General features: G+C 46.2%; 1 protein-coding gene across 2 annotated transcripts in view; it reads right to left on the reverse strand.

The window, feature by feature from the left end:
* Positions 1-17,436, reverse strand: part of LOC119161682 (uncharacterized) — a 207,592-nt gene that overhangs the window by 83,334 nt on the left and 106,822 nt on the right. For both annotated transcript variants that reach the window (XM_037414229.2, XM_075880630.1), the window contains exon 4: positions 10,445-10,530. In XM_037414229.2, the coding sequence (XP_037270126.2) occupies positions 10,445-10,530 (86 nt within the window). The remainder of the gene's footprint in view (positions 1-10,444; positions 10,531-17,436) is intronic.

Below are 17,436 nucleotides of genomic sequence, written 5' to 3' on the forward strand. Positions count from 1 at the left end.
TGCATTGTTTATCCAGCTACACTGTTGACGAAGCCACCGATACTGACGCTATCACGGACGTTTTTTTCCGTGTCACAGCTGTTGAACATTGGTGAAGAGCAACGTCTGGATGCTTCTTTATGAGCAAAGATTGATAAACCGGAGTCAACGCCTGGCGACCCGTCCCTACGATTGTTTTTGGTGAAAGATGGGATCATATATCACCGTAACCTTGATTCCTTCAGATCAGACTAACTTCCTATCATCCCAGCACACCTGCGTTCCACTGTCCATTTGGGCGTTTCTCGCACATACGATCGGGTACGACGTCGGTTTTTCCGGCCGAGACTTGCCCGCTCTGTTCGACGCTATGTCGCCGCTTGTGAGCCCTGTCAGCGTCGCAAAACGCCGTCTGCCCTCCCGGTCGGCTACCTTCAGCCGATCGACGTTCCCACTGAAACTTTCTTTCGAGTTGGTCTCGACCTGTTGGGCCCTTTTCCACTCTCCACAGCCGGAAAGAAATGGATTGATGTTGCCACAGACTACGCGACGCGATACGCAATCACACGAGCACTCCCGACCAGTTACGCTACCGACGTTGCGGACTTTCTGCTGTACGACATAATATTAGTGCACGGTGCTCCCCGCCAACTTCGTACTGACCGTGGCCGCACGTTCTTATCAACTGTCGTTCATGAAATTCTCAGGTTTTGCCATAGCAAACATAAATTTACTACTTCGTACCATTCCCAGTGAAATGGTCTCACGGAGCGCTTCAAACATGACCCTAACCGATATGCTTGCCAAATACGTCGCGCCAGACCACCAGAATTGGGACATTCATTTGCTGTATGTGACGTTCGCCTACAATTCATCTCGTCACAACACTGCCGGCTATTCGCCCTTCTATCTCCTATATGGCCAGGACCCAATTCTACCCTTAGACACTTTGCTACCTGCGGCCACTGAATATACCGGGGAAGCCATTTCCCGCACCGACCACGCGCGCCAAGTCGCCCGTAACCATCTACAGACTTCGCAGGCGCACCAACAACAGCTCTACAATTCTCACCATAGGGACGTGCACTTTTCCCCGGGTTCTCTCGTGCTCCTTTGGTCACCTACTCGGCGTGTGGGACTGTCTGAATAACTGTTGTCGTCCTACACTGAACCATTCCGTATCGTTCGCCAACTGACATACGTCACGTACGAGATTGTTCCAACCGATCCAACAAAGTCATCGTATGCTCTAAGCGACACCGTTCACGTGGCTCGGCTAAAGCCCTAATACCCCTTTTCGACATCATATGCGTAGATTTAGCAACGGTACGCTGCTTCTACCGTCGGGGGTTATGATACATAACAGCCGCTAAACACAGCTGCATGAAAGAGAAGGACGAGGTGAGTTTCGTTTGATGCTGGAGTGGCACCATCTTGCTCGTCGAGTTCTGTGCGTTCTAAATAGATTATTAAAGAAGTTACTCGTAACATTATTGGTGGAGGAGGACGACCCCCGTACCTCGATGGAGACGCGCAGCGGTCGCACCATCGGCGACCTTTCGACTGCTTCGACTGCTTCGACTGCTGGTACTTCCTCTATGCCGCCCTCATCAGTCCAAGCCACCACCTACGTCACACTTCCACACATCCGGGATCCCGGCACTTTCTCCGGTGATGGTACGATCAATCTTGACACTTGGCTGAACCGGTACGAGCACCTCAGTGCTACTCACCGCTGGGATCCCACGCTCAGGCTCGCCAACGTGCTTTTCTACCTGGACGGCACTCCCCGATAATGGTTTGAAAGCCACGAAGTCGACATTACGATACGGCAGCTGGTACAACCACTGGTGACGCCCCCACCCGGAGCTCTTCTTCTCACGTACGCAGAAGCCGTACGCACTCCCGCGCCTACGGTCAGTTATTCCTCCCGACCTTTTACTTTGCCAGCGAAGCAGCACTTCGCGGTCCCGTCACGTTACGAGACCCCGCGAGTTAACATGCGAAAGTCTATTGTGTCTGGCTGTGGACCCCATTCGCCAACGGGGCCATTCAGAAAAGCTATCGCACCACTACTTCGATCCCTATAGAGTTGACCCCGAAAATAGAGCTCGTCGATCCCGTCGTTCACCACAGCCAAACATCGTCTACGCTTCCAGGATGAAACCATTCCACCAGCGTTCACTATTCGTTAAACCTATGCGTGACCTTGTGTAAACTCTGTCACTGTCAGTGCGTTTTCACTTGTAATCATGCACCCACATCGCGATGATGCCCTCGGGGGGGTAATGTTACAAGCATGTGTTAAGTTCACTGGTATCATTTCTGGCGAAATCGATTCTGCCACTATAGTAAAGACAATAAAGCATAGCGCGCGAGAGAGGATGATGCCTTCTCTTTGCCAGTGAGCGGACCAGCCTGACATTTCGGCCGATTTCAAGTTACGAGTTTCCACTCATTATAACATGACATATATATATATATATATATATATATATATATATATATATCGTAATTTATGAATTAAAAATAATTGTTATATATTTGTGTTCTTATCACTTTCATGTGGCAGCGTCTCGACCTCATGGATGCAGTGCTGACAGCTTGACAACAAGCTTCACTGCCGCAAATATTGCTAGTAGACTGCAGTCACTCCGTTTTCTCCCGCAATTGTCGGGACAGGTAAAGCGGAAGCGGTGAAAGGGGAGAACATCTCTGATAATTTACCCATATGAAAGAGGGTCTTCCTATTCCTAATATTTGGATTATTTCTGGAGGAGATTAGACGTACGTTACGTATCGAAAAACATATTGACACTAATCTGCAGAGTGACTGAAATATGGCCGCCAGTTTTGAAAAATAGCCATTTTGTTCGCCAGCTAAGTTTTACACACGGTGACCAGATGGTGTGCCTCACAAAAAAAAATGCTGAGACCAATCACGCCTGTGCAGCCTATGAACATATTTTTTAACTAGAAAATGAGCGGCTAATTCATTGTCATTGTCATTGTCTTAAGAATTCGTACAACATAAAACTGAAACGTGTTTTCATAATAATACTTGGTTGTTTAAGGTGTATTTTCATATATGAGAGAGAGAGTACAATACCTATATGTGTTTGGTATATATAGTACTGCTTAATGTGGGCCCATCCACGTTAACTCCTAATGACGTATCTCTGTCCGATGACTCATGCCCATGATCATAATTTAACCTTTGCGGTAGCTGAATTTGTGAACATATACATGGACACCCCCCATGGTGAATTCCGTACAAAGATAGCAGCAACAGGTACATAATAAACAACAGAACTCGGAATGCACGCCTTCAAAGTGTTTTGAAACATGAAGATAAATGCAACGAGCGTTGTGTGTTCCCATCTGGCCCAACTATGATTTCTCATAAGAAGAGTGCGGCACGCCATGATGTCATGCCAGGTGAGCATCGGACAGCTATTGGCCTCGAGGACATACCGTGGCACCACCTACGTGATGACGTCACTCATGGGATGCCTGGTTGACTTTCTGCTAAAACACCGCATTTCTGGCGCTTTTGCTGTGTAAACCATGCGCGCTTCCCTTTGTTTTGAATCTCAGTGCTTAAAGAAGTGGTAAGACCTGATCATTCCGCAAGCAAACTATGAATCGGTGCCCCTGGTGGCACTCTCGTGTCTAATTCGCATCGTAATATCGTGGCTAAGAACTGATGCCGCCGTTGGGAACGATGCAAGTGGTGTCGTGAAAGCAAAGCTGCCGTATTCTTCAACTAAGCATCTTATCTGTGACGTCAAAACATTGCATCGCTGGCCTCTCTAGTGGAGGCCCTCGCGGCCAATAGTTCACCATGAACGAATGCTATGAGCGAGGCTCATGTCCAAGGCACCTCCTCACGGTGTGTCAAAACATTGACGAAATTACGCTTCTATCAGAAACGGGCCGAATGGAATGGTAACATATACCTTGCAAGTACATCACACCGCAGAACTCTGGGGTATGCGATCTCAGCATATGCACCACAATCACCGAGTACATGGCCAGAGACGACACCGAGTCAAGCTGTGCAGCTCTCGTATTTCCCGTCAAGGCGATTATTTGTGCGATATTTGACACCACATTAGAAGTATGAATGACAAAAAAAAAGGAAAACAAGCGGGGTCGTACTGTTTGCCAAAGGAGATGACAAAGCCGTGCGACCACATGCAAAAGCTGTCCGAGAAACAGCACATGGCTTATGTGTGCGTGAACAGGAATGACCTCGACACTGAAAAACACACGCTTGTGCACGCGTCACTTATAACACGCCAGTTATGTTTCCGAATTTTCTGCGAAGTTAATTGTTTTCACTCATTACGTGCAACACCATAGACTCGTACACTGCAAACAAGGAGGATCTGAGTTCCCCAGTCAACACTGTTTCGCTGCTGGCTGCATTTTCAATGGAGGCCAAAATGATGTAGGCCCGTGTGCTCATATTTGTGTGCACGTTAAGCAACCCCAGGTTGTCGAAATTTCTAGATCGCACCACTACGGCGTCTCTCATTTCATATGGTGGTTTTGGGGCGTTAAACCCACGTATCAAATCAAATAGCTTCTGGCTGCATAATGTCCTGAGAGATTCTCTTTCGCCGTGCGTGCGAATCATACGATCAAAACAGGCGCACTACGCTAAACAATCCACCGCACGAACATAAACACGGCAGGGTCACTGAGATGCGTATTCTCAGTGTGCTCGCTAATGGCGGACGGAAGTCAGGAACTAACATCTCTTGCAAGTTATGTACAGAACGAGCGCATTGCCTGAACTAATCACCACAGGCCCGTATAATTGAAGTTTTCAGACAAAGTCACCACCGCGCGGACAAGAGCATTGTCAGAGAGACAAAAGGGGCGTTTGTTTAGCCTTCATCGTGGTTTTTGCAGTGGCGTAGTGTCACAAACGAGTTCTCAAGAAAGCGCGTGCCTCCGATTCCTAATAGCCCCGCCATGAAGGTCTAGTGGCTAAGGTACTCGGCTGCTGACCCGCAGGTCGCAGGCTCGAATCCCGGCTGCGGCGGCTGCATTTTCAATTGAGGGGAAAATGTTGCAGCCCTGTGTGCTCAGATTTGGGTGCACGTTCAAGAACCCCATGTGGTCGAAACTTCCGGAGCCCCCCACTACAGCGTCTCTCATAATCATGTGGTAGTTTGGGACATTAAACCCCACATATCAATCAATCAAATCCGATTCCTAATAGCTCCGTGAAAACTAGGCGCCAAGCGGACGCTAAAGAAGCCGACGCGACGAAGAAAAAACATCAAAAGACGCCGTGCGCGCGCCTCTTCCCCTCGAAAACGCCGGTGCCACGCCGACCAACCTTTTCGCATCTATCGTCGAGCGCTCTTTAGAAATATTGAAAAGGAAGGGGTGAATCACTCCTTAGTTGCGTCTTGGGTCGCAGAGTTTTCAAGAAAGGCCCCGCCCCATCCCCAGTTTTGGCTGTGCGGTGCGCCGACGAAACTTCGAGAACCCAGGGCGAGCGTATTTAAGCAAGCAGCGGATGGTGGCGATGACGGGATGAAGAGAGTTTTCACCACCAGGTGAAGGCTTGTCCTACTGTGACAAAGCAGGAGATGAAATGTGTTTTCTACTAACTTATGAAGTCTTGTGCACAGTGCCAAAAAAAGAGTTTAAGTGTGCTTTTCCACCCGTGGCCGAAGACGTGACCTGCAGTAGCAGTGCGTAAGTGGCTGATGTGTTTTCAGAGAAGAACTTATGTTATTGAAGTGCGGTCAGTTGGCGATGCGAGAGTTTCCTGGAAGTGAAACCTCGGACGCAGCAGGACGACAACCAGCACTGGACTGAGTGAGTGTTTCCTTAAAGAGAAGCATTCAAGCTTTGTTCCAACTACTTCGGAATTATTTTGTTCGACGAACATTCTACTCCATATTTGTGCTTGGGTAGTTAATGCGTCAGACTGCATTGTAGCGCGTGTTGTTGTTTGCGCGCGTTCTTTGGTTGTAGTTGATAAGGGCGAAGTGTGCATATTTGCGTTTTGTTTGTTCTGCCTTATCTGTGAATATATTTTTGATTTTGCAATCAGCTCTTGGCTCTGCCTCGTTATTTGGGCCGCAGCTGGCGTTCTCTGCCCACCAAAAGAACCAACACTAAATTGTTCGTGCTTTCGTGGTGCATTTCGTGAAAGGGAGGGGGGATACATCAGTCCTTGCAACCAATCCAGCGATTACCTTCCTATTAACGGCACTAGTAACACGAAGTAGGTTAAACGCCCACCACCCATCATCGAGGATGAAGAGGCCATGGGTTTGACTCCCAGCCTCGAGGCACTTTTTTGTTTGCGTTTTTTTTTTGTTCTTTTAACTTGCTATTTGGTCACGTTTATTTCACTGACGAACAAAAATCCGATATGAAAGTCTTGGTGGAACGCGGCATACAACACTTTCGTCTTTAAAAATTATGGAACGAAGACAGTTATGTGCGGACCGGGCCACATTGAAAGGTGTGCCCATCTGCCACCGTTGTTTTCGCGTGTTTGAGACCCTTGCTCCATTCAAACAAGGGACGCGAAAATTGTTATTCAGAACTTTGTAAAACGCTTTTCGGGGGTTAAACATAGACGACACAGACATAACGTTGGGTATAGTGGCCGGTTTTAAAGAGAGACCTTCGAATAACCACATTTGAAACTGGCAGTGCAAAAAATATGGCCTTACAAAAGTGACCTCGCCAGGGGCGCGCGCTTTTTTTTTTAAATACCTTACAGGCCCGAAGGCAGTGAGTAAGGGATGTTACAGTGAATGCGGAGGTAAACTTGTAAGACACAACTATATAGTGCAGGTTAATATTAGGAGCACAATGTGGTGTAACAAAAACGAACAATTCAGTAAGTCAGCACCACTTAAAACAAGACATTACAACTTGCTGATGAAATTAAAGGCTAACATTTCACAACACAAAATAGCTCGAAAGTTCAACAAGTAAAACAACCTCACGATGCTATATTAAAGAAATGCAACTCAAGTTTTTGCCGAAACGTGTTAGAATGACTATCAGAGGCGATATTGTCGGGAAGATCATTGCACATGATGATGACTTGCGGTAGTGCTGATGTGTTAAACGTGTATGTGTTACTAAACACGCGCGTGAAGCTCAGATGATTATGTAACCTGTGTGACGTGTAGAGGGGACGTTGAATGTTCAATGACAATGTTTTCTTCTTGAACGCATACTTATGAAATAGGCATAACAAGGAAACGTGACAACAAACATGTAATGCTTGGAGAGAATGATCACGTTTACGCTCAGAGAATGTGGAATGAATGTCCTAGTTTCTAGAAATGTAACGGGTGGCTCTGTTCTGAATTGCTCTCAGCATGTTAATTTGATACTGAGCGGAAGGGGACCAAACAAATGAAGCATATTCCAGCTGCTGTCGGAGGAAAGTAAGGTAAGACAGTTTATGGACATTATATGGACAATGACGGAGGTTTAGGCGTAAATACCCTAGTGTTTTGTAGGCGTTAGGGCAAACAGAAGTGACGTGTCCTAGCCACAAAAGTCCTCGTGTCAGGTCGACGCCCAGATATCTGTAGGACGATGCCCGTGAAAGTATGTGGTCTTGTAAGTGGTATGAAAAGTCGGAAATGGTATGTTTTCGTCCAAAACAAACAACTTTGCATTTATTAGTATTTATTGCCATAAGCCAAGTGTTACACCAGCTAGTAATAGTGTTCAGATTATTTTGAAAGATGCGGTGGTCGTTTGGACAGTTTATGGGTCTGGAGAGCGTGCAGTCATCCGCGAACATTCTGATATTTGATGATATATTAGATGGGAGATCATTGATGTAGAAAAGGAAAAGTAATGTGCCTAGGATGCTCCCTTGTGGGACGCCACAAAACACATACCAAGACGGAGAGGTAGTATTATTAACGGTTGTGAACTGCTTGCGCAGGGAAAGAAAATTTCGTAGCCAAGATAAAGTGAGGGAGTCTAATCGGAGGGCTGATAATTTTGAAATAAGGCGACAATGGGCAACACGATCAAATGCTTTGGCAAAATCAAGAAATATGCAATCTGTCTGTAGCCCACTGTTTATGTTGTGATGAATGTCTGTCGTAAATTCTAATAACTGTGTTTCGTATGACATGCATTTATTGAATCCGTGCTGGTTTGGAAAGAAGAATTTGTTAGTCTCGAGGTGACTGTATACATGGGAGTCGATTACGTGTTCGAGTAGTTTGCAACAGATGCAATTGAGTGATATAAGGCCATAATTTTCAGGTGAATTCTTATCTACAGATTTAAAGATAGGCACTACTTTGGCGATTTTCCAGTCATCTGGCAGTTTTCTAGACGACAGCGACTCTCGAAGGATGCGGTGTAATGCAATGCTATATGTGGAAACGGCGTTTTTTAGTACCTTAGAGTTGATTTCATCAATACCGGCTGATGAAGATGCCTTAATCTGCCTAATTCGACACGCGATACAATCCACTGTGATTTCAATAGGCTGCATGTACTGGAAGTGGTAATCAGGTAAATGTGGCACATTAGAATGATCTTCCCGGCTGAATACAATTTATTGAACTTCGTTCGTCTGAGTAAAAATAAAAATAAAAAAGCTCAAGAGCACACCAACTAAGCTTTCACTTTGTTTTTGAGCAGTTCGCGTAACCAGCCACGCCACCGGGGTGTGAATGCAGATATGCGTGCTGCGGCGATGGCCCTGTCAAACGTGTGTGGCCTAATCGGGGTGGCGTGTTGTAGTCTGGGCACTACTCTAACTGGCTGTTATTGCTTCTGGGATACCAAGTCCCGCGCTACTGTCACATATGAAACTCTCCATTTCAGGGTGTCGATGGCGTTGGCTCCGAGAATCGGGCGCAGGGTTACCTTGCGGGGGGGGGGGGGGGGGGGGGGTGCGAAGGTACATCGCCGCGCCTCTCTTTCTATTATGTATATGTATCACGCTGACTACGCCCCCTTCCTCCTAACAAAATGCATGGAACTAACCTTGCCCCCCCCCCCTTTTTTTGGGTGACTAGGGGGGGGTGGCATGGGAGGGGGAGTGAATCCATTGTAAGCAATGAACTCGAAAGCTGTAGTACGATGCTCACCTAGCGGGAAAATTGCGTACGACAGTTGCTCCACCCAACGCGGAGCCAAGTCTGGTTACTTTTGGGTACCCCCTCTTTAAAGGCCTACAATCGAACACAACTCATGTTCGGAGAGGCGCCGACCGGACGACCGAAGCGTGGTAGCCGATCACCTCCGCGAATGTAGATGTGTTCGCAGTGAAGCGCTCAGCAAAAGGTTTTTTATTTTTAATCTGTCCGCCACTTTACAATACCGAAGACACTTTGCCGCATATCTTACACCGGAAAGCTGGTGAGGAACTGCGCATGCGCGAGGCTGAAAAACATGGCCGCAGCACCGAAAGCGCTCGTCGTACATTTCGAACCTATCAAGTGGCCATTGTGCGTTCTGTTGTTCGTTAGTTCATAACTGTTATGTTTATTTGCTTGATATTCATGTCCTTAGATTCAACAAGAAACTATATCCATGTATATTCTGCAGAGTTTTCGTGAGCCACACCTAAATAATTGATGTCTTGAGCAGAGCGAGTGGCAATCAGCAGTCCCAGAATTTCGGAGGACATAAGGTACTTATTGTTACCCTCCGTAGCTGGCGCCGCTTTACGTGGCGGCAGCTCAAGTGCTATCCGGCGATACCCCACGCGTTTGCAACTAACGTTAGTGCATGGTCGAGTTGGTAATTTATTGTCAAGCCTTTGTGAGCCAGAATATCTGACAGATTAAAAAAAAAACGCGGATGCTCTCCGCCTAGCTGTGCGGCTCATGACGTCAGCCTTGAGTGGGTGCATATACACTTTGAGAAAGAAATGTCGTGGACTTCTGAATTTGTATCCGACTAGCATCGCCCCGCGTGGACGCCATGTTTCATTCGTGAATGAAAGCGTTCGAGGGAAGGGATGCCGCTAATCGTCTCACGCAGAAAGGAAACGTGTTGGTTGTCTTTGTCACGACAAAGCCGCGTGGATGGATGTCGGAAGGTGGTGGTGAGTGACATCGGTAGGAAGCACCTCATGTGAGTAGCCGAGCATGGTCGGCTGTGGTCGCGTGCGCCTTATTTTTAAAGAGAATTATTAGATGAATCATGCCTTCAAACGGACTGTGTCCTCACTGCTTAGGTTTCGTTGAAGTGGTACGCTTGCTTTCACATTTTATTGCGCCAGCATTTTCTAGAGTTAGTCCATGTCGATTGCTAAAGGAGTCAGGTTCTTAACAACTTCGTGTATTGTTCTCATTTTTCACTATCGCATTATTTATATTGTCATTTCAGTTAAACCGACTCCAACATACATCTAGCATATTCATTTGGAGCTGCGCATGTTAACTTGTGTTGCCTTACATGGTTTTGATATTGCACAGTTATTTATACACACCTGTGAATCCGAAGTGGTGTGGCGGATGGTGGTCGTCTCAGGAATCCTATCAAGAGTTTGTCTGGTGTGTTGCTTACGAAGTGGCTCTGCACAGAGAGTTCGGCAAGTAATAAGAATACTTCGTAATTTAACAACAAAACACGTTATGTTTGACCCATCTACAAGAATCGGCGCAACATGCAAGCGAAATGTGTTTTCACAGGAGCAGATGGACATGGTTCACACGTCACGGAATAAGAATGCTAACAGTACTAGTTTCCATTGTGGCCTAACATAGCCAGATTGGAAGCAGGTGCACGCAATTTCACGCCTATACGGAGGTAGAACAAAAGGAATAAATCACGTTCTTTTCTCCGGTCATGCAGGGCAATAAAGTCACAGGGAAGCAGACACGGAGTGTGAGTTCATAGTCTCAGACATATCATCTATATATCCCCTACACGGCCTGAATTAATTTCTAAACAATCTGTAAATCACTATGAAGACTTTGCAAAAAGTCCCATTCCCTAGAAAAGAAATGGCTGGATACCCAAAATATTCTTTTGCTTTGTATTTCAAAGGAGTTTTTGAGACGTTTTAATATCACACACAGAGTCTTTCGTTTTCAGCTTCATTTATTCGTGCACTCAGTCAATGCAATTTTACGTGAAACAGTTTCTGTTATAGTCAACAACGTTGCGTTATTCTGTTAGAGATATTACAGAGTGGGAGCTCAGCATATTCACAAACAAAAGTGGCCCTATCATAGAAGTTTCTTTGGTAAAACAAAAAGAGCGCACTGTAGATACTATAGTACAACGCAGCCCCGCAGCCGTGGTCTAGTGGCTAAGGTACTCGGCTGATGACCCGCAGGTGGCGGGATCCAATCCCGCTTGCGGCGGCTGCGTGTCCGATGGAGGCGGAAATGTTGTAGGCCCATGTTTGGGCGCACTTTAAAAAACCCCAGGTGGTCGAATTTCCGGAGCCCTCCACTACGGCGTCTCTCATATTCATATGGTGGTTTTGTGACATCAAACCCCAAATATCAATCACTATAATACAACGCAGAAATGTACAAAATTCAAGATATAATGCGTGTCTAGATTACGTCATAGAGAAGCGAGTAAACGTATACACAATATCGCGGTAGCTAAAATGCAGCTGCATGGTACCCAATTGTTTTATGAACACCTTTTGCTGCGCCATGTTCCACCAACAAAATTTTCATCAAACAAGTAAAGATGAAACATGACGAGACTTAATATCTGGCACAGCGAGCCCAAAATATGGGAGCATGGTCTTGAATAGCTTCGCTAAATGAAACACCAGTACAAAAGGATGAGAAATTGTCGAACAGGAAATGTCGCAGAAGCCAACTTTCGACTATGATACTAGCATGTGCCAGGGCCCTGCTGAAGACAAGTCTCCTTGTTCCAACGTCGTCTCCAGCGACATTCCTTCTTAGACGATTTTTTTTTACCTTCCAGCGTTCAGCTTCCTCTTTCTATAGACGGCAAGCATGAAGAACACGGTGTGTGTCTCCTTTCGTTCTGAGTCAGTCATTTACTGGAGGTATTTAAGGCAACGCTTAGTTTCAATCGACCAGCCCAATTTTTATTCCACCCAGGGAGTGTAATATAAGTGTTATTGGCCCCAACTAAGAACCGCTTTTGCTAAAACACATTCTTTAGAAAAAAAACACTCACAAACAGTCTCATAGCACTTTCCTAGTGCAAGAACTTCTTCAGAAAAGAAGCTCCCAGAGCATTGGCAAAACTAATCGGAAAACAAAACTGCGACGCAAAATTTGGCCCCGAAGCTCTAGATTGCGTTATGAAAAAATGTCAATGTTTTTAAACACTGTATAGCTGATGTATATTGGTGTGAAAGAGGTCGTTTCTTAGCTTTCTCATAACAATATGTGTGCCTGGTTTGCAGTTATGATGCATCAATTGTACGCTGATAGCTGAGTCTGAATATTCCGCCTCCTGCGGTGTCTTAGGGCTCTCTATTTCAGTGGCAAGAAGAATCAATGAACGGTCACGGCAGACGCAATAAACACGGTTTGGACCACTAAGGATACAAATAAACTAGGACGGCCACCAATCTTTGCTGCTTGTGCTATTATTGCGTGTAAGCTGCACCATTTTTTTTATCTCACGAAATCTGATCTGCGACCATTTAGCGCTCTCGCACAGTGGAGTACGTAATGTTCTCAAACGTGTCTCTGTTTTTTTTTTTTTACCACAGGATAAAATATACAGTCTTTCTTTTGATCAACGTCGGCAACCACCCCTCGCTCTGCTACTAGTGCGCTTCCTGCTTTTTCTAGCATGACGACCCTATCACTCTCTCTTCTGGATATGCTGGCCTCCGAGGTCAACCCCTAGGACGCAGTGATTGCCGGACTTGCGGTGGCAATTCGTGCAGTGCTTGCGCTCCTTCCGGTTGACTCTCCGGTGCATGGATTTTGTTCCGTGGCTCTGAAAGGCCGCTCTTATATCTTTTACTGTGACTGTGCTGTGCCTTACGCGCAGGCCTAGCGTTTCTTTTCTTTTTTTTTTTTTTCGTGCCTAGAACACGCACCCAGGCGAGTGCTTCGCGCGCTCTCGTCTTATGTGCCCTTCCGGCTCATCAACTTTTTCAGCGAATGCTTTCCCGGGTCTTCTCGACGGCTTTCCGGTCGGTTGCGCGTTGCGGTGGTTCGGGCGTGCACTGGGGGAAGCGGAGCAAATGTGTCCTGCGTTCCGTTTTTCCTCCTCTTGCCTTTCCCTTACCTATTCATTTCATTCCCATAACCCCATGTATGCGCCGACCTGTTGGGGTGTCATCTTCAAGATAGACAGTTACAGGCTGCTTCTTTCTTTTCCTTTCATAACCACTTCGGGAGACCTACTCCCGATACGCTGTGCTTTGAGCAAATGTTGCAAATTTTGATGCAAATGTGTTCTAGTCATTATTTGCTGTTGTACACAATCTTATCATTTTGACAATTCGTATATGATGTAGCACTGCTTCCTGGACATTCAATCTAATACATTTCACTTAGCGAAGTCACGTTAGCCCGCATGGCCTTTAGCTTCGCTTCGTTTTTTAGTATGTTTTTCAGAAATAATATCCAAATAACAATATGTACTCTCCAAAGGAAACAAATTCGTAGACAACCACCCAACCACCTATAGCGTCACTCAGCAACACGTTGGATAAATTAACGTAGGAGGAGAGGAGAAGAAAGCAGCAGGAGAAGAAATAAATGAGGCAGAATAGAATTTCTCAGCAAGGCGGGATGCGAACCTACGTACCCATGGTCCGAAAGGAACGGTTGAAACTACTAGGTCATTTAACATCGGCAGCAGGGGCGCTATGCAGGATCGGCAGAGTTTCGCGTGAGTTTTGTGAAACATCAGGTCTTCTCGAGCTCTGGCGACATTCCCATATGAACGAGCCAACAGTATAAAAACTCAAATCCAGCCCTCAGCGCGCTGCGTTTCGCTGGTTACAATGAAACCTGTCATCGCGTCAAGGATGGTCTACTAAGTTGGGTGTTGTTTTCAAACCAGACCCATCTTTTTTTCATTTGTTTGTCACTCCACTGAGTGCATATCTGTACCAACGCAAAAAAAAAGTGTCAGAAACTTTTTGTGATAATATTTTTATAGGCACGGGGAGTTCAAATTTTGAAGCTTTTAATGCCTGCATTAACTCTGTTTTAGAGTAATTAGCACGGTGGCCTCGGAGATCAGCACCAGCATATCATCTTACAACTCCGCGACCGCAGCTAAACCCGAGGCCACGTGTTAATAATCATGGTAACCCTGTACACTCTAGAGCGCTGCTCAGCCGGTACGTGACGTCTCTGCTGTTATCGCCCGCTAGCACCCGAGCACGTTCGGCTGGCTGTCAGCTATTAGGGGAGAAGCTCCTAAAGCACTGGCTCTGTCCCTCCTAGCTCGTGGTACGTGACCACCTAGTTCAATGACTCACTCAGGAAGTGCGGATACACAGACAGACAGACAGACAGACAGACAGACAGACAGACAGACAGACAGACAGACAGACAGACAGACAGACAGACAGACAGACAGACAGACAGACAGACAGACAGATAGACAGATAGACAGATAGATAGATAGATAGATAGATAGATAGATAGATAGATAGATAGATAGATAGATAGATAGATAGATAGATAGATAGATAGATAGATAGATAGATAGATAGATAGATAGATAGATAGATAGATAGATAGATAGATAGATAGATAGATAGATAGATAGATAGATAGATAGATAGATAGACAGGCAGGCAGGCAGGCAGGCAGGCAGGCAGGCAGGCAGGCAGGCAGGCAGGCAGGCAGGCATTCAGGCAGGCAGATGAATGATCCTTTCACGGTTTACCAATAAAATCTTCCGAAGCTTCACCCCACTCAATATTATTCACTCTGTGAATATGCAGTATTTTTGGCTGGACGGTATACTTGGGACGTTAGGCCAGGACATGCTATGACCAAAACTAATTACGACAAGTCATGGTAAGGCTGAGGTAATTACACCACATCTTAAGAATACCATGCTAATGAATTAATGTAAAGCTAGAACCGGGCTAACTAAATCATGCTAGTTGATGAACTAACTAAACTATGCTAATTAACGCGTCGCTAATCATGACCACAATAAATAAAACCAAGCTAATTAGACCTTACTAATATGATGACAAGTCGTATCCTGCTAATCACCATTACGTTCAATTGCGTCATATTGATCATGGCATTGCTAATTGTGCCCAAGGTAATTGCCCTTTTATTGAAGCCTTATCAATGACGACAAGACAGCTCAGTGTAATGGCCATTAAGCCTGAGCCAATCAGCCCAATAAAATTAAAACAGAGCTTATGCGGTCTTCACTTCAAAGCAGACCGCACACATGAGTAGATGACCAACCTTAAAAGCTGCAAGAGGCTGTTGTCACAAGTTTCTCTATCGCTCCAGCCTTGCACAAGTAATAAAAGGTCACCAATTTACTTTATATGCAAAGAATATGCCGCTTATCGTTCACCACATCAAACACTTGATAGTCACACCAGCACCATCACAGTCACGAGTTGAACTCGGATGCACCGCCACGGTGGTCTAGTGGCTAAGGTACTCGGCTGTTGACCCGCACGTCGCGGGTTCGAATCCCGGCTGCGGCGGCTGCATTTCCGATGGAGGCGGAAATGTTGTAGGCCCATGTGCTCAGATTTGGGTGCACGTTAAAGAACCCCAAGTGGTCAAAATTTCCCGAGCCCTCTACTACGGCGTCTCTCATAATCATATGGTGGTTTTGAGACGTTAAACCCCACAAATCAATCAATCAGTTGAACTCGGGTCTTCTCAGAATCAACGAGTTTGTATCTGAGTTCACGGGTAAATCAGTTTGACAGACGCCCGTGGCGAAGATCGTGTACGCCCACCACGTATGCTCTTGCGGAGAAGCAGTACTCACGTCGAGTGGCACGATTAATCTATCAGCTTTATCGAGCAGACCATGCACGCACACACGCAGAAGTAAAAGTGATATCACCCACGCGGTTACGATGCCTCGCATTCAATTTCACCGCGCTCATGACTTATCCAGTCACAACCGCGTTGCCGCCATGATGTGAGCGCCTCTCGTGACCACCTGTTTTTATATTTATATGCAATATTCGATAGAAGCAAAGCGAGCAGCACAAGAGTGCTGTGTGTGCACCCTTCCTGCCTTCCAGAGTGCAAATTTTCTTGTTGCGGGTGGAACGAAAGAGCCTGCCTGAAAAAGGACAAAACGCCCATGAACACGCCTGTGGGAGGCGTGTGTTGAGTTGGCAAAAAGATAGCGCAACAAAGACGCTGACGTCGCTGCACTGTCAAAATGTTGAATGAGTTGCGGCGCTGACTTGTTCGCACACGGTGTTTCTTTGATAACACTGATAACACAGCAAATGTTCCACATACGTTTGAAATGCCACGCGCGCTCTTGTAGCCTTTTTATCAACGCGGGTATCATGCGCACCGCACTGTATTTCTCTCATGTCTGCCGCAGAGCGAGCTCGAAGCAAACTCGGCTGCCCGAGAAGCTCGGATCAGCCTGCATAGCGCCCATGGTTGATCCTAAGAATCGGTATAACATATCAAATTGAAACGAGTCTTCACAAAGGTAGCTGAGCATTTCTTGTGCATTTAATTTTGAGAGCTTGTACAGTGTCTAGTGGCGTTTAGCAGCTTGAAGCCTCCCAACCTCGGCCAGAGGGCGCTGCAGCGCGCCCGTTTCGCCGCCATTCTAGCAAAAGCCGGTCACTCGATACCCCGCTTTCACTTTCTGCTTGCACTCCCTCAGCACGTTCACGTGCTCTGCACGCGCTGTTGTCTGGTCGCCCTGCACGTGCAGCGTCACCTGAGCCTGTGACTTGCTCCGAAGGTTTCAAAAGATGTAAAAACGCTTTTACGTTGCGAATCTCACGAGAATCAAGAGCGATTCATTGAGAGCCTTTGCGGGACCAAGCAAGCCAAACACGATGTCTTAGAGCTAATGCTGTATGCATGCCGATCGTGAACAGCTGCCTTTCTGTGACAATAAAAGTGAGGTGACAGCACCAGTTGTATATGTATGTAACTGGTAAAACGCATATTGGCTACGGCAGTCATGTGTTCTCGGAGAGGTCCGCAAACCACTACCACGCTTTCGCACGCATTTGTATATAGCGTTCGTATTTCGATTGCTTAGATGCCAAGTTTGTCGAGTGGCTTTAAATGTATAAGGAGGTAAGTGTGAAGAGACTAAATCTATCTGCTTTGTTGAGTGTCTAGCACCAATTCAATACACACTCTTCAGTTTCATAAAAATTTCACTTTTACGGTGGTTTCCACCGGCGATTAATAACGTCGTATCGTGAGTTCAATGCCCCCTGTGCTTTTTTACAGCGCCTTTGAAAGCATATTGATGTGCACAGTATGTATTTTATGTTCACTTAAACCATGAGTGTTTCTTGCTGCGCAT

The sequence above is a fragment of the Rhipicephalus microplus genome, chromosome X (assembly GCF_043290135.1).
Source record: "Rhipicephalus microplus isolate Deutch F79 chromosome X, USDA_Rmic, whole genome shotgun sequence".
In the NCBI taxonomy this organism is placed as follows: domain Eukaryota; kingdom Metazoa; phylum Arthropoda; class Arachnida; order Ixodida; family Ixodidae; genus Rhipicephalus; species Rhipicephalus microplus.